Source organism: Phyllostomus hastatus, unplaced genomic scaffold (assembly GCF_019186645.2).
Source record: "Phyllostomus hastatus isolate PE091 unplaced genomic scaffold, TTU_PhHast_1.1 phas_scaffold_12, whole genome shotgun sequence".
Classification (NCBI taxonomy): domain Eukaryota; kingdom Metazoa; phylum Chordata; class Mammalia; order Chiroptera; family Phyllostomidae; genus Phyllostomus; species Phyllostomus hastatus.
In genome coordinates, this window is record NW_025334007.1 from 18,998,625 (window position 1) to 19,022,164 (window position 23,540).

Consider the following 23,540-nt stretch of genomic DNA (forward strand, 5'->3'; position numbering starts at 1 on the left):
ACCCAAGATGCAAATCATATGGGGGAGTTTTCACAATTGAAAAAATACTTTTATGTCCTTCTCAACTGTGAGACTGCCACAAGCAATGTTTAATTCAAAGGTTGGAGAAAGTATTTAGTAGGATTTAAAGACAGGTTTCCTGAACTTCTTTCTACAGAAATGCTTTATTAGATTCTCAAAGAGGTGAGACCGAAGGAAGATGAAGGGGCTGCTTCTTGAGAGTGTGGTAAGGTATAAGTTGACTCAAGATCAAAAGAACTAGCCCTTGAACTTGCAAATCCACTGAAAGGAAGGGATGGAGAGGTGAGTTTAGAGCCCTCGGGAAGTGCAGGGGCCAGGCCCACTATCAAAAACAGGTGAAGGAAATTCACCACAGTCAGGAAACTTCAGGGCAGCCCAGTCACCTAGGAGCTGGGAAAAGGTTCTATCAGAGTGGAGACTGACAGGTAGAGAGGTGGAGAGAGGAAAGTTGGACCCAGTACCAAAGAGATTGTTTTCAGCATCGGCCAGCTGCAAAACAAAACAGGCTTCCCTTTTCCTGCATGTTCCTCCAAGCAGCATCCGTTCTCAGCCTGCTCCCCCAACCCTGCAGAATGCAGCCAGAGCGGCAGCCCCACTCTGCTCTAAAACCAGCCATGCTGGGGGTTCAGCTGGCCAAACCCCTGTGGATGCTTTTCTAAGGCCCGCACTGGGGCCTGAGCTGCCCATCAGTGCCCCTGCTGCGAGGTGTCCTCAGGAACATGTCTGCTGAATCACTTAACTATGGCCACACTGATGGTGGATCACGAATAACCCCGATGATCATTTTCTTGGCTTCCCTGGCAGAGGTGAGCTTGGAGTTGGCCAGTCTCTGTTGGCTCCCCTCCTGCATTGGCTGGACAGTAGAGCCGTTCCCTGCATCTCATCCTATCTGGATGAGCAGACTCTCTGGGGAATGTTCTCCTTGTGACAACGGCAGAGGCACAGGAAGGCACCAGAGGCTCTAAAGGTTCTGTAATGCCTACTCTTGCAACTGGCAGCTTGACATTTCAGCCTCAGCCAATTGGTTGAAGCAAGTCACGTGGCCATTCAAAGCCATGTGGTAAGGAAATCTATCCCATCTGTTCATAGGAAGCAACTGCCAAGTCTCTTAGGCCTGGATCCAGGGTGGGGAGGTGAATTAGAGTAAAAAATGCAATCTACTACATCTGCTTTAGTACAGTCAGCTTCTCGTACATCACTCAGGTCTCTTCTCACCTTCCGTGAGCCTCAGAATTGATGATATATAAATATTTAATGACCGTCATAATGACAATGGATGGGAGGAATCAGTGGTGACCCCTAGCACATAATCTGTGCTTAAGGTACCAGACAGAACTCTCTTTGCTGCTCTCATCCATACCGAACAGAATTTGCAATATAATAATTTTAAGTGCCTTTTTCCCATTTAGAGCACACAATAGAATACATAATAATAAATACAGGTTGAACTACTGGCGGCAAGACTCTGAGCATTCAAGTGTATTGGTTGTCTCCTTAAGAAGTGAGAAAGCACTCCACTTATGGTTCAAATAACCCGAAATTATGCAATGTTGCCCCATGCTTGCACCAAAGAACTGCACCACATCTGGTTGGCTTTGCAGGTCTCTGTAACTCGGCAGATAGCTGGATGATTGTGCCCAACATCAAGCAGAACCACTACACCGTGCACGGTCTGCAGAGTGGCACCAAGTACATCTTCATTGTCAAGGCCATCAACCAGGCAGGCAGCCGCAGCAGCGAGCCTGGGAAGTTGAAGACAAACAGTAAGTCACATAAGTTCAGCAGAACTGTAGTGTCTTCTTTCAGCTGCCTCCGTTCCCCTTTCTTTTCCTTTCCTCTGTCATAGGCATCACTGCGTGTCTCAGGAAGCAAGTAGAGAGCCAGTGGGGACTAGTGCATTTTGCATCAAATACCACTGGCTTCTAAAACTGACTCTCTACTCTTAAGGGCTATGAACCATTAACTTCTCTGTGCCTCAGACTTTTTAATTTTTAAAATAAATAATCCTGGAAGGGTTCTCGTGAGAATTAGAGTGTATGTGTGCATGTGTGTGTCAGATACACAGTCAGCACTTTGTAAATGGCAGATATTTTCTGTAGCAGATTAGCAAATTAATAACTCCTGCAGGAATTTTTTTATTTTACCGATATCTGCCTAGGTCTATGATTCTCAATCAGGGGTGATTCTGCAACACCCCACCCCTCCGGGAGGGGATATTTAACAATGTCTAGACACATTTTTGGTTGTCACAACTGAGGTGTATGCTACTGGCATCTAGTAGTTTGAGGCCAGGGATGATGGGAAACATCCCACAATACACTGGACAGCCCACAACAAAGAATGATCTGGTTTATACACGTGTCTCATAACACTGTCGTCTCTCTCTCTGTCTCTGTCCACATGTGTTTTGTTTTAGCCTCTCTTTTTTTACATCTTTTGATCTAGAAATATTATGTTATATAACACAGTATTTCCTTACATTAAGACCTCCCAAGAGAAAGCAAATTGGAGTATGTCAGTATGGTGCCATGTTATAGGATTGCCAGCCAGCCAGTCAACAGGAACAATAACTTGTGCTGGAGGACCCTCATTTAACTCAAATCCTTAATTTTAGTAGTCAAATAACTTTATTTTACTGCTGATAAACACATACTCTTAAACATGAAACTAATTTCTCCTCTCAGTATTTCTGCTGGTACATGTTTTTAGAGAGTAAGTTGGAAAAAATAAATAAATGCATACACTGGGGTTAATTCTGTAAAATATATCTTTGAGACATGTCATGACGGTTTTTAAAGTCTGATTCTGAAAATATGTTATTGGTCATATTAAATAAACAGTCCTTTTCCTCTTCCTCTTTTTCTTTTATCAACTTGTTTCTAGGCCAACCGTTTAAACTGGATCCCAAATCAGCACATCGAAAGCTAAAGGTGTCTCATGATAACTTGACAGTAGAACGTGATGAGTCATCATCCAAAAAGAGTCACACGCCTGAACGCTTCACCAGCCAAGGGAGCTATGGCGTGGCTGGAAATGTGTTCATTGATAGCGGCCGGCATTACTGGGAAGTGGTCATAAGTGGAAGCACATGGTAGGCAATTCTGTCTATTGTCTCCAGTTATAAAAAGGCACGTCTTACTCTATTCTATACCAGAGCATCCACCCATACCAGAGTCCACCTTGAAGAAGAACATGCAGAAAACCTCTGTCACATCAGTCAGCTGTTGCTACAGTCATGCTGTATAACAAACATCCCAAACCTCAGTGGCTTCCAACAACAATCCTTTATTATTGCTCATTAACACCCACATCTGTGGGTCAGCTAGGCAAGGCTAACCTCAGCTGGGCTTTGCTTTAAGCCAGGGGTGTCGACTCATTTTCACCGGGGGCCACATCAGCCTCATGGTTGCCTTCAAAGGGCTGAATGTAACTTTAGGAGTGTATTAATGTAACTACTCCTTAACTAGGGCCAAGGAGCTCAGTGCTGCCTTGAGGTAGAAACAAGGTGCTGGGCCCGATAAAACAAGGTAGAGGGCTGGATTCGGCCCACGTGCCTTGTGTTTGCCACCCGTGCCTTAAGCTGTAGGTTGGATGTAGGTATGTTCTATGTGTCTCTCCATCCTTTTTGGATGTGTGGGCTACCCACGCCATCTTCTCAAGGAGCCCAAGAGTATAAGCACAGCACAAGCCTCTGCTTGCTTCGTGTCTACCAACTTCTCATTGGCTAGCCACATGGCCAAGCCCAAAGCCAACGGTGCAGGGAAGTATGTTCCTCCCATGGAGGAGAGGAGAGAGAGTGAGTATATGCCAAGTAATCATCTAACCTACCATTGAACCAGTAAGAAAAATAACTTGTTTTAAGTTCATCCATTTTTCATTTATGGCAAGAATTGCAGTTATGATAGATTCCTCATCCCTGGGGGGACCTACTATGCTAACACTGCTCAGCAGACTACAGCCCTTGGGCCAAACCTGGCCAACTGCCTGTTTTTGTAAAGAAAACTTCATGGGAACACAGCCACGCCCATTCTTTTCCATCTTGTCTATAGCTGCCTCTGAGCCACATGGCAGAGTTCAGTAGTTAACAGAATCCTATGGTCCACAAAGCTGAAACATTAACTCTCTGGCCCTTTATAGAAAAAGTTTGCCAATACCTACATTAAATCATTACTCTTTGTTACTTAAAAAAAACAAAACACTGATTTCTGTTGCCCTGTATGTTTTTTGATTCTGGACTGGGCCAACTGGTGCAAATGGCTGAGAGCTGAAGGCCGCAACGAAGCAGAGATCATGGGCTGCTGGGTGGAAATCACTTCAAAAGGTCTGGGAGATCCAGCCCAGGGACTTTGTAAGCCTAAAAAGGTGAAGGTCGGGGTGCAATCTACGTTTGAATTAGTTTACCTTGCCAGGTTAACCTCACAAAGCTGACCTTGCCTATTCCACAGCCACAAACTGAACACCTTACTCTGGTGGCTGTCTCAAAAATGTACGTGTTTGTTGTGGCTCAGAAAGGGAGTTATTTTATATTTATTTGACCAGTCCTCATCTAGCACAATTATGCACCAAGCACTAGTTTAAGCATTTTACAAATGTTGACTCGTTTATCCTACCCCTACAAGGATAGGCACTAGTATCCCATTTTACAAAGGGAATGACTGAAGCACATGCCCAGTGTCACAAAGCTCATAGGTAGTAGAGTTAGGAAGTCTTCAGAGTGCAAACTCTTACCCAAGGGTCCAATTTCTGGTTTGGAAGGCCAGGTGATTTTTGTCACAATTATTCAACTCCACTTGTAGTGAGAAAGCAGCCATAGACCATGTATCCACAAATGGGTGTGTGTGTGTACCAGTAAAACTTCATTTGTAAAAATCAGCAGAGGGCCACGTTTGGCTTGTGAGTTGTAGTTTGCCGATCCCTGCTCTTAACCAACATGCTGTATTTTTGAAACATTATAATTAGTTTTTAGGGTTTACAGTGGTGTACTTAACAAGTAATGGATTAATCCTTGCTTTAAAAAAAACTTAAAACTGCATAACCTGAAGATGGGGAATATTATAACATTGTTATTTTTTAGATAAGGATGCTAAAACACTCCTCATTTATTAAAAAAAACTTTAAATTCAAATTTACGCAAATAATGTTTGTATAAGTCGACTGAAATCTAAGTGAAATCGCAGGCTTGGGTGTTTCATGTCTCCCAAGAGTAGCTACTAGCTACTAACAGTAGTAACTGTATTGGCCAACCAAGTCGGTTTTCTTCTGTTGTGATCCCCACATTTCTCTTTGCCCAGAACCTTTTGCTGTTCCAACATCCTGCTGGAGGATGGAAAATGAATCCTTCCACTTCATTCGGCTCTGGTCCAGACTGGCATTTATAGTCTTTAGCTCCACAGGGGCAAGATAAAAGCCCAAAGGAAAATACAATGAATTGTTGCAGGTGCAGAGGAGCAAACATTTCTACTTAATTAATGTGCTGTATTAATCTGGGATGGAATCCAGTGTCTAAATAATTACAAGCCCATTAATAATTATTTATGATAAATGATACCTGATCATTATGATCTTATTCCCATTGATGAATGGTGTGGGAAATTCTGCCAGACCACTTCAGTTGTATAAACACAGATCAGCATTACCTTGAAAACACCCTCCAGATGTCAAAACCAACTTATAAGGGGGGGAAATTTTTTAAATTGATTGCCACACTTTGGTTTTTTACAAACCTATTGTGTCAATTTCAGAAAATTCTCATGTAGAACATAATTGAACATTTCCTGGGTGGTGTTAGTGAGCAAGGGAGTGACCTCTACCATCAAATTCCTGTGACGCCTTGATTTACAATAGCTAATGACACATATATTTTCTCATGAAATACAGTCTTGACTTTAAATTAACATGCATGTTATGATCCATGCAATGGGGCATGTTAACATTGCTCTGAGAAACATAATTTTTATCTTTTTTTAATTCTGAGTCCCACTGCATAACCTAATGGAACGTCACCTTCTGTCTGCTCCTTTCAGGTTCAATAGAAATATGTGCGTATTTTTCAGATGAATGATAATATAATGGTATTTTCCTTTGTTTAATGGACTATACATGTAGTTCTTACTGTCTAATGCTGATAATGTGCACTCGGTGTTTTATGAAATAGTGTTACCTAAGCGTGGGTTCATGCAAAAATTACTGGGCCAGAAATCAAGGGGAAGAGGGCAACATCCTGGATTTTGCCCCTAATTTTAACCTTCTCTGTGTTTTCCCATTTGCTGAATGAATTCAGCCATACCTGCAGTAGCTATATCATAGGGAGTTCCGTTCAGATGGGGGAATAAATGTCAAAGTTCTTTAATTAAAAAAATAGAAGTGGTATGCAGCAACAAGAAGGAAACAATACAGACATCTGGCTATTTTGTGTTGCAAATGTAGATTCTAAATTATCTGAAAAAAAATGGCGACATTGTCTACCAGAGCATAGAGAATGTCCATGGGGAAAATACCCAAACATTGCAAAACCAAAACCTTTCCAAAGTGCCTCAGTTAGGCTCCAGTAGAAAAACAGAAGTTACCCTAGGTGTTCCAAGGACAAAGAGAACCAGGGGCTTCCTGGAGCTGAGGAAAGGCTGGGAGCACAAGTCAGGGAGCCCGCCATTCCAGTCCATGAAGCCTGGATGTGCTGTGGGTGCTGGAAGGTGGCCCACGGCCCACAGGCAAATGTGCCCAGGAGCTCGCCCAAACGCTTCCATAAAGCTTACCTGTGCTGTCTGCTGTCTGGAAAAGAGTATTTACTCTCCTCTTAGAACTTCTGGATCTTGTGCAAGGGATTCACAGTGGCAGAACCTCATCCCGACTCCTGCTGGAAAGAGGATTCTGGAAAGTGCAGCCCCAGGATGGTCCCTGTGATCTAGGACAGGATTTGTGAGAGGGAAGAGCAGAGGTTGGATTGATGGCAGATGGGTTAACGCACTGGAATGAATGGATTATTAATTCCATTCTCTTTTTCAATTCAGTGATTTTTAAACAAAGCACTTTTAAACTGATTATATTTTAAACCCAACATGTGATGTTTAAAAGAATGCCCTTTTATCAAAGACCAATGAAGTTTTTCTCTCTACATGAGTATGGTATCATATGTAAATATCTACTTAGACTCGTTTCTCTTATAAGATATTAAACGTTGAGCTCTTAACCATTCACTCTTTATTAAGAATGATAGGTTTTGCTTATCTTCATAACAAATAGTATAAATATTACAGAGCCACAACTCAGTGGGGTAAAAAGATTAAGAAGCTTAGAACATTGTGAAAACAATTCTTAACATGTTTTTGAGCAGTGAGAGAACGTTTAGAATAACCAGGATCTCCATCTGCTCAAAGACATTCAGAATTTTTTAGAGTGTAGCAGGAAATATAAGCAGAACAGCTCTTGGCAGTGATGAGTTACACAATTTCTGATGAGGGTAGGCATTAGAGAATGTTGTTTGTCTGTGGCCTTTTGAGTGATCATAGGTTTCAATTCTGAATCTGTTACTTATTAGTAATGTATCCATGGACAAAAATAATAAAATAACAGTTACTGAATGTTCCACACCAGCCTTGTACCCGGGACTTTACATGCATTCTTTCCTTTACTCCTCAAAATAACCATCAGATGGAGACTGTCATTGTCCCTGTTTTACAGATGAGAAAACTGAGGCTGTGTGGTGACAAGAAACTTATCCCCATAAAATGAAAGTCATTCTGCGTGATTGCCTTCTGCAATGTGGACTTGAAGTTGTGGAAAATGACAAACATGGCATCAGTTGAAAAATTCAATGGTCAAGAAGAGAAATCTAGAGTAGTGCTGTTCATGTAGCCATGGCCCACAGGCAGCTACTTAAACGATTTCCTTTAATTAAAATTAAATAAATATAAAGTTCAGTTTCTCATTCTTATCAGCCAGAGCCCCAGTGTCTGGTAGCCCCATGTGGCTCCTGACCACCATATTGAACAGAGAATAACATCAGAATCATTGCAGAAAGTTCTGGATGCTGCTGGTCTAGAGAATTCATTGTGTGAGTCTTCGTGACAGTATTAAAAGAAAACCACATGGCAAAACACAGAGTTCAAATTCTCTCGCAATGTCTGAACTGAAAACAGAGACGCGGGTCAATACAATGGCCCCTTTCTGCCCACTCTGTGTTGGGAGGAAAGAAGATGAGGAACATATGTGTCAGGGCTCTCGCCAAGCTTTCACTGAAGGAAATGAACAGGGACACCGGAGAAATGCATTCTCATGACCCCTGAGGACCATAGAAAGTATTCCACGTATCCATGCAGTGCGCTCATTGGTTTTCCTGTTGCCGTTGTGTTTCTGCAGGTATGCCATCGGCCTTGCGTACAAGTCAGCCCCGAAGCACGAGTGGATCGGGAAGAACGCCGCTTCCTGGGCACTGTGCCGCTGCCACAACAACTGGGTGGTGAGGCACAACAGCAAGGAGATCCCCATCGAGCCAGCCCCTCACCTCCGGCGCATTGGCATCCTGCTGGACTACGATAATGGCTCCATCGCTTTCTACGATGCTTTGAACTCCATCCACCTCTACACCTTTGACATCACATTCTCGCAGCCTGTGTGCCCCACCTTCACCGTGTGGAACAAATGTCTGACCATTATAACTGGGCTTCCCATCCCGGACCATCTGGACTGCACGGAGCAGCTGCCATGAGCACCTGGCCACATGCAGGTGCTTTCTGGGAAATAGAAAGGCTCATGGCCACCATTTAGGGGACAGAGAAAGCACAGGCTTCCTGAGTGTGATTAAACCTCGCCAAAAAGTATCCAGGAATTAGCTAAGATAGGTCTCAAAACAGGCGATTGCGTGCCTCCCCTTTACTGTGTTTTGTATTAAGTACAGTCTTGAATAATTTCTTCAAAATTTTTTTGTATTTACAGGAAAATTTATAGATTATTTATAAAAGAAACATAATGGGGATTACGACTCTTTTAGGAATTACTTGGTGTTGCACATTTAGAGGCCCATACATTTATCAGCTATTTACAATCTTTATTTCACCATAGTCTGCGACAGTGCGCGTAACAGAATGTGTGACTGCTCTAAAGATAAAACCTAGATTTGAACCTAGTAGGGAAGCAAATGGGAATTCTTACTCTGGTTTATCTTGAGGTGTTTTAACTGTGATGGAAGAAGCTTTTGCTAGGTCAACTACAATGGAGAGTGAAAGCAAGAAGGGAAACAATTGAATTTGGAGCTTGGGATCTTCAACGGCCAAGTCTTTGATGACCTTCTGATGGCTGGTGAGAGAGCTCTAAAGAAAGGCTCTGAAACCTTTGGCCGTGCTGTAGTCTGCTTTTCCCAGGATTAAGGATCCTGGGGCAACATTAAGAAAGAGATTACCATTGAAAAATAGTCACTTGGAATCCTACTGATTATTCAGAAATTCAACCTGATTTGTGTCTCTTCAGAAGTAGGATTCTATTTCGTGGTATAAATCTATTTCATTCTTCCTTTTAATAGTTTCTTTAGGCCTGTGAAATGTATTCACTACATTTAATAGCTGCCCTACCCCCACCCAAATAATTTTTCTTTTGTCACTGGGGCTAAGGAAAGAAACATTTTCTGCCACTAATGGCAGCACCACTGTGCGTTGATTTTGCTCTCCAGGGCATGGCCCCAACCACCACTACCATGTCCAAAGATAAGTTACCCCCCAAACATTTAACATTGATGACAAAGGACATTGCATAAAGGACTATTCGCTAGTATACATGCCTCAAAAGTTATTATAAACTGACTTTCATTAAACACATCTTGGAAGATGTAGAAGTCCCTCTGTATATTCTAGTATAGCTTACCATAGAGTTATAAGACAAAATCAAATTTGCTGTTCCCACACTGGAACCTGCCAATGGAACCTGCTAATCGACTATCAGGTGGGCTTTTTGGCATGCTGACCTGACACGTCAGAATGGTTCCTGTAGTAAGGCTTTCTCAAGCAGTCCTTGGACCTAGAGTATGGCATTAGTTCTACCTTGATGAAGGGCATGACACCTACAAATCATTTCATGTGCTAAAATATTTATCTGGGCTACTGGGTCAGCCATTTTGACCGAACGGGCTAGTGGATTTAAGCATAGTTTGTAGTGGTTTCTTGCTAAGCAAATCAGCCAGTTATTTTGCTGCATTCACTCCATCCGTACACCCACTGTTTCAACATCACATCATGTGATTCTGAATTTGGACCTCATGGCGACCTCCCATACTTCTGTCCTCCTCACTGGCAGATGCTCTCCTTTTTCTTAACAGATAGAGTCTATATATTTACTATATTATTTATACCCAGATGAATATTTTGATAGCTACTTAGGGCAATTTCACATCTAAAAGATGAACACCTCAATGGAAACAAAAATCATGCTCTGGAAACCTAATAGGGTTTTTTTATAATATAAAAACAATGTGTATTTGCCTTCCCAGAATAAACTGAAGTGTTGTCTTAGTAATTTTTACATACTGTTTTCGGTAGCTGAATAATGGATATTTTAATGCACTTTGTACACTAACAGGTTTTAAATAAAAAGGTCTAAAATCCGTGGTCTCCAGGTACCAATAAATACTACAGTTTGCCTTACAATGTTAATGTAAAGCATTTACCAGAAGGACAATATTTCAATGAATATAATGTTTTTCAATATAAAGCAATTACTACTCAGATTTTCACTGCAAGCCGTTTAGGTTATGTCTTGACTATTTTTATAAAGACAAGGGATTATGTTATAATTTTGTTGTGGAAGTCTCACTCTTTGCTAACTTAAAACATTGTGGATAATACCAGTTATGTCCATGTTGTCATATTTACCAGAAAATATGTATATGGTAGAAGTCCACATTGTTTACTTTCATTACTGTAATGATGTAGAAAAGATTTCCATGTGGAGTTTTTTTTTGAAAGTCTAAAAAATATATGGTATACACACTCGCTGCAGTACAATTCTTTAAATGGATCAGGGTCACAGTATTTTGTTTTTGAGGTCCTTACTTCACAAGAAGCATTGTAATTCAGGGGAGAAAGAGATGGCAGTGCCAATTAAATTAATACGACAAAATTGACGCAGTGCCAGCTGAGGCTGCTGGGTCCATCGTGTTTATGTCAACAGTGCTGTCGCCATCTTGAGACTCTTAATAGTTTTGAACAAAGGGCCTGCGTTTTCATTTTGCACTGGGCCTCAAATTATGCAGCCAGTCCTCATAACAAAAGTCAGAAATATGGCACCTCTCTTCTTGGTGGATACAAATGAAAAAACTTGGATCTAATGTCAAAGTGGCTGGCCATATAATTCAAGTAGGAATCTAAATAGATTAATATGAGAAAGAGCTTGGATGAAGATTTTCTTCCCAGCATTGAAAGAAAATGACTTCAAAAACTGACTGCAAATATTAATGATGGTTTCTGCTGGAGAAGAGGAGAAGAGCCGATGACAAACAGGCATTTTATTATGGTACTGATATATTGATCTTAAACTTGCCAGCGAACCAAACCAGCACCCTCCAGTGAACATGGAATTCCATTTTGGCTCCAGGCATATATGCATTGCTTGCAGAGACACAAATATATGCTCACTTGCATGTGCTTTTAATGTTGGGAAGTTGATGATCGATCTGGTCTGCCCTTATCCAATGTTAAGAAGAATGCAGAGACAATAATGGGGGAGGAAGGTTGTGTTCAAAATAGTGCTTCTCAACAAGGGGGCAATTGGTCAATGTCTGGAGTCATTTTTGGTTGTTCGAACTTGGCAGAGGGTGCGCCCGACATCTCATGAATAGAGACCAGGAATGCTGCTCAACCTCCTACAATGTACAGCACAGCCATGACAAAGAATTGTCCGGCCCAAAATATAAGTAATGCCACAGATAAGAAACTCGTGTTCTTTGGGGATTTTTTAAAGCAAAACTCTCACCGATATTTTCTACTTTTCCTGTAATTGAGTCAATGCCTGATATATCAAAAAGAGATGAAACGTGGACACCAAAATCTTCACTGCATGGCTCCTTCACTTTCAAAAAGATTTACAGCGTCATTACGAAATCTGAAAGCTGAGAAGCAATCCAAGCCAGTGTCAATGGGAACCCACTGATTAGTGCCATGAAGATGTGGTGGTGATTGGCTGAGTTTGTAAATGGGAAGTTGGTTCTCTGTGTTGCTCCTTTCACCTGGACAAACTCAGTCTCTGGTACTCGAGTTACACTGCCAAGACCTCACCCCGCCCAGGCTATTCTCTGCATTGCTGTTGTTTTCTGCTTCAAAATAAAATCATTTTTGTGGTTCCAAGGCCCTCTGACTCTGCCTGTCTCTGTTCCTTTTCTTCATTTTATGTTTCCACATTCGTGATTCCCACAAATATTTATCCAACTTACTACTTTGCGACATATAATCTATTTTCCTTTTTGCCTGAAATTTGCTCATGTCTAGCATCCTGCCTCTCTTCATTCAAAATACAGTTACTTTACAAGACTCAAAATAGTACCCAGGGATTTATATAAAAAAACAACAACACAAAAAAACAATAAAAGAGAACCGATATGGCAGTGAGGACCTGGAACAAGAATGGCTTGATTTTGAGTCTTATAGGTGGGGTGGGGGAGAGAGGACAAGGATGATTTGAGCGGAGGAGCTGAGGGTCTTTACAGTGTGGTCTGGAACACTCGCAGCAGTTGGTCCATAAATCTATCACCAACCCCACCCCACGGTTCACAGAACTTGACTTTCTCATTATAGATGCAGGCCTCTTTGATCTAAGTCAGTGCTGTGCAGTATGGTCATGGGTCTGCAGCATCAGCACCACCTGCGAACCTGTTGGAAATGCCAGTTCTGCAGTCTCCAGACCTACTCATCAGAATCTCAGGGGGCAGGACCCAGCGAGCAGAGTTCTAACGAGCTCTCCAGGGGGTTCTGATGTCAGCAAAAATCTGTGAAGTGCAGCTCTGGAGGGCTTTATCCAGTCTCATATCCCATATGAAAATGCACTTAGATCCTGAAATGCATTTTCAAGGTAATGTGCTTTATAACCAGCATGATGTAATGCAGTGATTCTTAACCTGGCTGAGCATTAAAACCACCTTTTATTATTTTTTTTTACAAATGCTGATTCCTGGATCCCATCCTGAAAGATTGGAAATGAAGTCTAGAGTGTGGCCCAGCACCCTGTACAATTTTGGGGAGTGATTTTAAAGTGCAGCCAGGATAGGCACCCAATGTTTATAAATGTCAGATAGTACATATTTTAGGAGTTGAAGGCCATACTGTCTCTGTGGCAACTACTCTGCAACTGTACAGTGAAAGCCACCATAGGGGATGTGTAAATGAATGGGTGAGGCTGTGTTCCCATGAAACTTTATTTACAAACAAGCATGGGGCTACATTTAGCTTCTGCTGTATTTTGCCACCTCCTGCTATAGCAAATAGGAAACCAGAAAAGCCAGCGTTCATGCTGTCTGTCACTACCAGAACCAATAAACAAAGATGGATTGAATCTTTATGGGCACTTTATTCAGATGGCTGGCAATCTGAGCAGATGGCAGGTTATGTACCCTAACAGACCGCCTTACATTCTAGTTCAAACTGACCCTTTTGATAAGGACAAGAAAAGTGCAGGTAAGGGGTTTGGAATTCAGGGAAAAGGTTAATCAGATAAAATGCTACCACATTCTTCTGTATCCTGGGCAGCGGTCTTTATGTGTGTCCTGGGTGGTGGGTGTCTCACCCTGAGCACAATGGCTTAGACACCATCTCAATTGCTTGTGGTCCTGAGACACAAAGGTGGGACTGCTTGTGGTCTGCTGGAGTCATAGTGGGTCATACCTTCGGTTCCTGAAATAATAGTTTTTTACATGCACTGATTGCTAAGGTTTTTGACTAATATCTAAAACTACAATTTTCCAACTCTTGAGTCTCCCATCACACACAGCACTAGACTGGCAGCAGAAAGCCCTCAGGGCATGCTCCAATGATCTCCTCACTCTCCTCACTCACTGACAACTCAGCCATGTCCTGTCCTGGCTCTGGGCCTCATTGAGCTCTCAAGTCCTTTCCCTCTTCGAATCACATCAATTCTGAAATCACAGAACTCATGGAGAATTAGAGTACTTCAGACAAGGCCACTCACAGGTTATTAGAAGATTCTTTTATTCAACAGAGTAGGGTATGCGAGTTCTAATGACTAGCTTTGCCTCCCTCATAATTTTGACTTGAATCAGCCCTTCTCTGAAGTGACAGGTGTGTAAAATATATTCCCTTTAATAAGAGTTTTGAAGTGCATTTAATTTGAACTTTGAAACTGAACAGACACTGCTGTAATTAATCACCTTTCAAAGTCAACTTGAAGGGCATGTCATACATAGACTCCAGAGAGTAGCCTACCCTCTTTTAAAAATTACTTTAAAAATGTAGACATAAAATATATCGAAGAACATAGTTGCCTGTGATTATAGCAGGAGCATGAAAAGGGAGTCATGCGGAACTTGCCAAATCCGTTTCCCATGAGCATTACTGTGGGATGCACATTCAAGAATGTAAAATAAAATGGGGTTGAGGACTTGTAGTTGTGCTGTCTTAACATGGGCGATTTATGGAAAGGAATTCAGGTCTCCTTTTGGATCTTTTTCAGCCATGTTCTAAGAGAATTATAAAAGCATGATTAAATAGGCAGTATAGCAATTAACAAGCAAATAAGTCACAGCCAAAAACCAATTCCTAATTAAGGAGAGACAAAAAAATGGTTTAATGAACATTTGTTCTTTGCACGGTCTATGTGTTGTGAAAGCTCAATTTTTAATAATGTTCATTCAAAGCTGTTTGGTTTCAGTTTATCTCACCCCTTTCATAACCTTATTATTCTTCAACATGTTCCCTCTTTCACCTCCTCTTTTCTGTCAAGTTTCTCAAAGGGCTGTTCAGATGTTCCGCTTCTGTTTCCTCACCTCGATACCTTCCTATACTCCATCAGGCATTCAGTGTCTTCACTCTACTCAAACAACACTGACTGATGCGAAAAACTGTCCACAACATCACATAGTCCCATCAGTGTTTGGCCTCAGCTTGACACACTGCATCTCATGAGACATTGACCACTTCAGTTCTTTCCTAGTCTGTTCTTAGACAATGCCATCCATACTATCTCCTCCTTCACCATTTTGTGCAAGTTCCCACAAATTTAAATCTCTACATCTAATTTCTCTACTGAGCTCAACCCCATTTACTGACCTCTTTTTGGATGCCTAAAGGGCACCTCCAATTGGACATGTTCAAAACTGCACTTAATGATCTTTCCACAGAACCTTGCCCTATCCAACCAGTGTCATGAATCAAAATCCAGAAATTCATACTTGTCTTCCTCGCCCTCCACGTCCAATTGATCATCAAGCCCTGTTGGTTTTATCTCTTAAATGCCTCTTCAACTGATTCACTCCTCTCCACATCTACATGTGCCCTCTGACTTTGGTGCCCCACCTTCTTCACAGTTCCATCCAATTTCCCAGAAATCAGACTGCCTATTCTTTATGACAGCATCACAGAGTTTCAGCCTCCTTTCTCATTTCTTCTTGGCAGTTGGGTTCTCTGTCCTTGAACTCACTCTGACATGATCTCCAGCACATACTCTGAACTTAGGCAGCAGCAGTCCTCCTTTTGCAGTTTCACCCAATGCCTATGTTGCCTGTTTGCTCAACCTGACCTTATGTCATTAACTGGATCTGCTGCCATGCTTTTTCTGGGTTGGTTTCTCTTTTTCCTTTATTCTGATTCTGTTCCCATGTTCCCAGATCTATTGCCTTGCAGCCCCTTTAAACAAACTGGTCACATCCATGTTTTCCAAAGACATGGTGACTGAAGAACAACTCCAGGCTCATTTATCCTACACTATATTTAATCTACAAGAAAAGTCACTTTAAATAATAAAGATATATATGGATTAAAAATAACAAGATGACAAATGATATAGCATGCAAAACACTAATTGAAAGAAAGCTGGAGTAGCTATGTAAACAGCAGACAACGTAGATGTCCAAACAATGAACATTCCCTGGGAGTTAATTCACTTAATAAATAAAGCACAATTTCTTTCTATTCCCATTCACCTTCATGCCCAAAAGAACAACAGCAAGAGCAATGACAGGGTCAGTTGAAGAAAACAGTGTCTGGAGTTGGAAATTTTGGAGCAGGCCTAAGAAATGGAATTGGCTATGCAGCCTCTTGCTTGGGTCTACTGGTTTTTAGAGTCTGTTGTTAGTGCCCAATAAATAAGTTACTGTAGATGGTGAGAGATGAATAGCCTTGGTTTAAATTCCCATGTCAAGCCTTGTGAATCCAGTTTGGTGAGACCAGATTCAGAAGCAGCAAGAGACAGACAAGAACGAACATCCAGCTGTCAGCGTGAAACAATGAGTCCAATCAAAGCTACTGACCTTTGGCCCCTGGGGAACTGGTCCACACAGAGAAATGAGGGGAGGTGTCCAAATCACAGCATCTGTTATCGGTTGCCTCTTGCTCCCTTCCCACATTCCAAAACTGGCATTCAGGACATCCTGAAATGGAGAAGGTTGCTCTTGGGGGTATGTTTGAAACCTTCAAATGATTGACTGGAAGCAGAAGTACCAGGGCATGAACCTTCACCCCCGGAGTTCATGGGGGCCAACCAGCCTGCAGAGCCCAAGCCCTTGATCCCGCCAGACAGGCAGTTCTCATTAAGCAATGTCTCTAGATTTGGTGCCAAAAACAGAAGGCCGCCTGCTCCCTCCTGAGCCTGGTTTCTAGGCTCTGAAATACATGTATTTTTTTTCATTTTCAAGTCAATCAATCTTTCCTTGGTGGAATTTTTCAAGCAATGCTAACACTTGTTGAGCAAGGGATGAGAGTAAAATTTTCCTCACAGATAGCCACATGGGAAACATCCTGGGCATGAAGGACAAACCCAGAGAAAACCTATAGGCCTCCCACCCCCTGCAGGGAACCAGGCAGGAGAGACTCTTCTGGACCAACACAGAAGTACCACTCTGGGCTTCTGTTTGTATGAGTTCAGACAGCGACTGCACATGCTGGGGCAGCAGACTTTCAAAGGCAGCTCATTCCTCCTGGGGTTTTTGCCCCTTAACACCAGAAAGTCCTCTGGGATAGCTCTGACTGGAAGAATATCAACTCAGCTCATGATAGCATCCAAGACACAAATGTGAACAATTTTCCTTAATGCTGTCAGGCACAGCCATCAAAAACATCACCCAAGTGGAATGGCTAGGCTCTGGGTTGCAGGAAAATTCCACTGCAGGGAGATTGAAATCATGACACCTTTTCAGCTCTGGAAGGAAATGAGATGACTGAGTGTTAAAATGCCCTGGTGAATTGGGTAAAAATTAGGAAGTTGTTCATACTTGCTAATTATAGTCTGGATGTCAAGTTTTCATTTTCAATTTAGGCAAGATGTTACAAACTTTGCTGGCTTATGTATTTTGGATCTAATGAGATTACCAAGTATACTCTTCTACCCTCATGAACACACAGGACAGGAAAGGCAGTATATGTTAAATGTATTTCCCATACACACTTTTTTCCCCTCACCTCACTCGTTCCATGGACAAGTTCCTCTGATGCCCTGTTGTTATCATTCAGTCTTTTCCCTAGCTGTCCATTCTGTAAAGCAAAAGTTCTCCACCTCAGCACGATGGACATGTGAGGTTGGATAATTCCTTGTTGGGGGGTTGTCCCGTGCACTGCAGGATGTTGAGCAGCATCCCTGGTCTCTGCCCACTAGACACCAGTAGCATCCCCCTCCCAACCGTGACAACCAAAGAGCCAAATATGTCTCCACACAGCACCAAGTGTCCTCCAGTGCCAAATGTCTCACTCCTGTTGGACAACCACTGGCCCAGATGAACACTTTAATCATATTATCAATGTATATCATTCAAATTTTATAATGTTATATAAATGTTCTATCATTATAACTTTCCTTCTGTCCACAAAATCTTATGTCACCTTCCTACCAATTTTCTATCCCTTCCTCTTTGCTCTCAGGCCACTGAATCGCTTGTAGGGTGTTTATTGATAATGTAGTCATTGTCAAGCTCACTAGTTCAAATTCCCTGGTGTGCTCAGGGGCCTATCAGTAAAGTCAAGAGAGAGGGAGGTGGGGATGTGGGAAGAATAAACACTTTCAGCTTCTCCTTGGATCCAGAAGCTGCCAATAAGCAAATAACGAACAGATCTGACTCTAGGTATACCTGGAATTCAGGTAGAGAAGTTTCAGTGTACTTGCTGATAATATTATGCAAATTATTTTTCCCACGGGTGGAAAAAAGAGATTGACATAACAACGTGTGTTTTTAAAAATACCGAAAACAAATTTAATAAGCTCTCAAACTATTTCTTTGCACTGCAAAAATGGATTATTTCCAAAGTTTCTTGCAGCACAGGAAATACTGGCACCCTCACCTTCCAAATTACACCTCAAGGTAAGGTATTGCCTCTGGTCATGGCTATACTTTGGCTCTGCTGTCAGGAAATTAAGCTTGTCTGCCCAAAGCTAATGATAGAATAGTTTTTTGTTTCTTTGTTTGGTAACAGCTATAAACATATTCTACATGGAATATGGGGACCTACTTTTTTAATAGCTCCAAAGTATTGCTATTATCTTTTCTTTCTTCCTCTATTACACAGTTCTAAAGAACACACCCATTTTTGCCTTCCCCCAAGTAATTTTTTCCTATTAGAACATAAGCTCCATGAAGGTAGGAATTGTGCTTGTTACTTCTTAATACATCCGGTACCTAACACAGCCCCTAGTTTGTTGCATGTCTTCAGTGGATATTTACTACAAGTAGGAAGAAAGGAAGAAGAAAGGCAGGGAAGGAAGGAGGAAGAAGGGAAGGGAGAGGGGAAGAAAGGAAGGAAGGGAGGGACAGAGAGACAGAAGGGAGGGAAAAAAGGAGAGATGGAGGAAGGAAAGAAAATAGAAAGAAAAAAGAAAAGGAGGAAAGGAGGGACAATATCAATGTTAGATGTATCTATTATTCAATTCAAATTTCTTTCAAGGTTTAAAAAATTTATACTACTAACAATAAGCCTCATTTGTTGCCATCTAACCCAGAGATTAGTAGCGTTTTGGCATCCAACAGCTCATACAGAGCAAAGCTGGTTCAGATGGTCCAACAGATGTGGGGTTTTTTTTCTTTACCTTTCTTTTTTAAAGTATTTTTTATTGATTATGCTATTACAGTTGTCCCAGTTTTCCTCCTTTATCCCCCCTCTGTCATGCTCCCCAGCCCTCCAGCATCCTTCCCCATTAGTTCATGTCCATGGGTTGTACATATAAGTTCTCTGAGTTCTCTGTTTCCTATACCATTTTATCTCTCCCTGTCTATTTTATGCCTACTAATTATGCTTCTTCTTCCCTGTACCTTTCCCCCGTATTTCTCTCTTTCCCCTCTCCACTGAACTCCCTCCATGTGATGTCCATTTCTCTGATTCTGTTCCTGTTCTGGCTGTTTGCTTAGTTTTTGTTTTTGTTGTTTTTCTTTTCTTTTAGGTTTATTTGTTGATAGTTATGAGTTTGTTGTAATTTTATTGTTCATATTTTTTATCTTCTTTTTTCTTAGATAAGTCCCTTTAATGTTTCATATAATAAGGGCTTGGTGATGATGCACTCCTTTAAGTTGACCTTATCTGGGAAGCACGTTACCTGCCCTTCCATTCTCAATGAAAGCTTTGCTGCATAGAGTCATCTTGGATGTAGGTCCTTGCCTTTCATGACTTCAAATACTTCTTTCCAGCCCCTTCTTGCCTACAAGGTTTCTTTTGAGAAATTAGCTGATAGCCTTATGAGCACACCTTTGTTGGTAACTATCTCCTTTCCTCTTGCTGCTTTTAGGATTCTCTCTTTATCTTTAATCTTGGGTAACTTAATGATGATGTGCTTTGGTGTATTCCTCTTTGGGTCCCACTTCTTTGGGATTCTCTGGGCTTCCTGGACTTCCTAAAAGTCTATTTCCTTTACCAGGTGGAGGAAGTTTTCCTTTGTTATTTGTTCAAATAAGTTTTTGATTTCTTGTTGTTGTTCTTCTCCTTCTGGCACCCTTATAATTTGGATATTGGAACGTTTCAGGTTGTCCCAGAAGTTTGTAAGTCTCTCTTCACTTTTTTGAATTCTTGTTTCTTCATTCTGTTCTGGTTGGATGTTTATTTTTCCTTTTGTTCCAAATCATTGGTTTGGAACAAAAGTCCTGGTTTCCTTCCTGTCACTGTTGGTTTCATGAATATTTTGCTTTATTTCATTTTGGGTATCTTTCATTTATTTTTTCATTTTTTGACTAAGCTTAATCAGATCTGTGAGTATTTTGATTACCAGGGCTTTAAATTCTCCATCAGATATGTTGGCTATGTCCTCATCACTTAGCTCTCTTTCTGAGGTTTTGCTCTGTTCTTTCATTTGCGCATATTTCTTTGTCTTGGTGCACCTGATAAGTTGTAAGGAGGTGAAGCCTTAGGTATTCACCTGGGCTGGGCAACCCTCTTTGCTGTGCTGAGGTGCTGCCTGGGGGGGGAGGGGCCAGAGAGGAAACAATGCAGCTTGCCTGCTTGTCTCTGGAGTACTTGCCAACTTTCAGACTCTCGCATGAGACTGGGACCGGCAACCACCGTAGTCCACAGTCAACTGAGTCTCAGTTTCCCCTTAAGTCAGCCCCACCCATGCAGCCCACAGTCTAGCGCAGCCAGCCCCACCTGCCGGGTCTGCTGCCTCACCTCAGTTTTTCTGAGCCGGCCCACATGGTCCGCTGCCTTACTGGTCTGGTTGTTCTGGTTGCTTTTTTCTTTAATTCCTTGGTTGCCAGAGTTCCATGCAGTTTGATTTTCTGGTGCTTCTGGTTGTTTATTGATTTTAGATTGGTTGTTATCCTCCTTTTGGTTGTGGGAGTAAGTGCAGGGTTTTTACCTATGCCCCCATCTTGGCCAGAACTCCTAAGAGATGTGGTTGAATGCACACTGACCACAAGAGAAACTAAACAACTATGACAAGTTGGTAGATCCTCAACTATGCGAGTTGCGTATATTCTGATTAACTTATTATTAGAAAAGAGAACAAAGGCTTCTGCTTTGGAGCCATAAAAAAGAAACAGAATTAGAATAAAAGAACAAGATTAAAAGTCTTCCAATCCATTCCATGACCTTCCAGCAAAGCCAAAAAATATTTTTTTATTTTTCTTTTCTACAGATTTTTTAAGATAACTCTACTTCTTGAAAGGTCCTCTTTAAATAACATCAATTTTTCAACTCTCAAATTTAGTCTCTTTTCTCCACTCTAGTGAAGTATATTTATTGAAGAAAGTTTTGAAAAATATCAAAGAACACAAAGAAGAAAAATAAATGTCCATGGTGTTCCAGGAATCATTTAATCAATGAAATTTTTTTATTTCTGAAAAAAAAAACATTTCTGCTACATATTATATGAATCATTCTGCCTTTACATCCTGATTCAAAACCCACTTCTTTATTCACCATTAATGAGAGTGTTGTATATTTTTGAAGTGTGTTTAAAAGTCTTATTTTAGGACATGGGCCAAAAGGCAAGGTTCTCCAACTCATTAACCTGCTCCATAAACTTTAAACCACTGTTTCCTACAGGAGAAAAACATACCTGGGAATAGAGTTACTATTTTAATTCTTTCCTTCTATTTCAAGACTAGTTTATCCCCATTTCATCTGAATGAAAATTACTTGAGAACGTTTCCTCCCTTGTGCAATTGGGACTTAACAATTTAATTCTGGTTAAGAAATCCAATTGCTTCACTCAGTCAAAGAACCAGAAGCTAAACAAAAATTAAGAACCAAAGGAAATCCGTCATGATGGTGTAGGGAGTCCCATGGAGGGTGTCGCCAATCAGAGAGACTTTTGGATGGATTGCACCTTCTGACCTCATGTGTTAACTCTGTGCAGAGTTTCCTCAGGCTTCTACCATAAGAAGAAGGAGGGAGGGAGCCCCTGTATAGTGTTTGTCCACAGCTATCTCCCAACCTTTTCCTTTCCAGAGAGGAAAGGGAATTGTTGAGTTCAGTTTGTATGAATTTCATTTGTTTTTCCACTTCAGGATTATGTTCTTTGGCTGAGATTTTGGGAATTCTGCTTCTGCAGGCCTCAGCCTGAAAGCCATCACTTCTCCAACTTCTCCAGGTGGGAGTTGGAGTCCAGGCCACTCAAGGAGCCTTCTCGGCTTCCAGGGGGCCTGAAACCAGGGCTTCCTGCTCTGCTTGGGGAAGCCTGCTCATGGATCTGGAGGGGGACTGCTTTCCTGGACCTAGCGCTGGGTCCATGCCCACATTTTAATGACAGGCTGGAGCCAAGTACTTTTGCTGATTGGGAAAGCTATATGCTTGCTTAGGGCTTTTTAGTCATAAAAAGCCTTTGCAGGCTTTGTTCCCAGGCTGTTTCCACCTTGGCCTTGGGGTTTTGAGCTTAATAGTCTGCACACTGTTATCAATGGTCAAAATGCTCTGCCAACATATTAGGGCTCTCCAGTGTGGTCTGGCCTTGCACAGAATCAATAAAAGACATAACCTGTGTCTCAAAAACCTTGTGCCCTGAAAGCCTGGTAAGCATATGTAGATATGAATGCCGATAATCAATCATTGACAAACATCTGAAACGTAGTAAAACCTTGTTAATCCACTGTTGCTGATCCCAAATAGCATGTAATTCAAAGCAACTGCTGTTCCTGCCCTCTATTTTTATTTAATGAATATATTAAATAACTCTAAACTGGTGGTGGGAGGTGTATTTCTTCAAATCCCTGGCATTTCAAATTTTTAGGATGCTGCTCTAATTTTATTTTCATGATTAAGTGGCTGACATTATTTTTCTGTATCCACTATTGAAGTTCTCCCTAAGAAAATTTTTCATTGGAGCTACAATGGCATTAGTGTTTTCATGAGAAAGCTAAGTCTCACATTGTCCAAAGAAATTGTTAACATCAGCTAGAAATCCAAGTGTGGTTAGCGACTCCATTTTTTAAAGAAATTCCTATGTGATTTTAAAAATGATACATGTTTATGACAGAAAGTTTTGAAAATTAAGAGCACCACAAAGGAAAAAAAATATGTCCATGATCCCATATGAAGAGAAAATGCTGGTTTATTTACCATGCTGGTCATGGAGATGTTTACCAGAAGAGATGGTGTAGGATAAGTAGAGGCAGCCTGGCTTCCTCACCCAGGTGTCTGCATGACTAAGGGAAGCACTTTTCCCATAACCCTGGAGGGGCCTGATAACCAGTGTTCTCACAGGCTTGAGACTGGGTCCGATAAACTGTTCCCATAACATGAAGTGAGCTTGCATGCACAGAATTATGTTCTGTTATGTAATGTTCTGGCAGTTTTCCGGCTTTTTTCCCCTCTAGTACTTAAACAGGTAGGGACTCCCTGCTGGGGGTGATGATGATGAGAGACACCCAAGGGGACAGGTGCCACAATGGGCGCCACATCTGC

The 23,540-nt window shown here is 41.5% G+C and overlaps 1 protein-coding gene across 6 annotated transcripts in view; it reads left to right on the forward strand.

Moving 5' to 3' along the window:
* Positions 1 to 12,348, forward strand: part of MID1 (midline 1) — a 395,135-nt gene extending 382,787 nt beyond the window's left edge. For all 6 annotated transcript variants that reach the window (XM_045855996.1, XM_045855995.1, XM_045855997.1 and 3 more), the window contains exons 8-10: positions 1,623 to 1,784; positions 2,905 to 3,112; positions 8,377 to 12,348. In XM_045855996.1, coding sequence (XP_045711952.1) covers positions 1,623 to 1,784; positions 2,905 to 3,112; positions 8,377 to 8,725 — 719 coding nt within the window. In that variant the 3' untranslated portion in view covers positions 8,726 to 12,348. The remainder of the gene's footprint in view (positions 1 to 1,622; positions 1,785 to 2,904; positions 3,113 to 8,376) is intronic.
* The last annotated feature ends 11,192 nt before the right edge of the window (positions 12,349 to 23,540 follow it).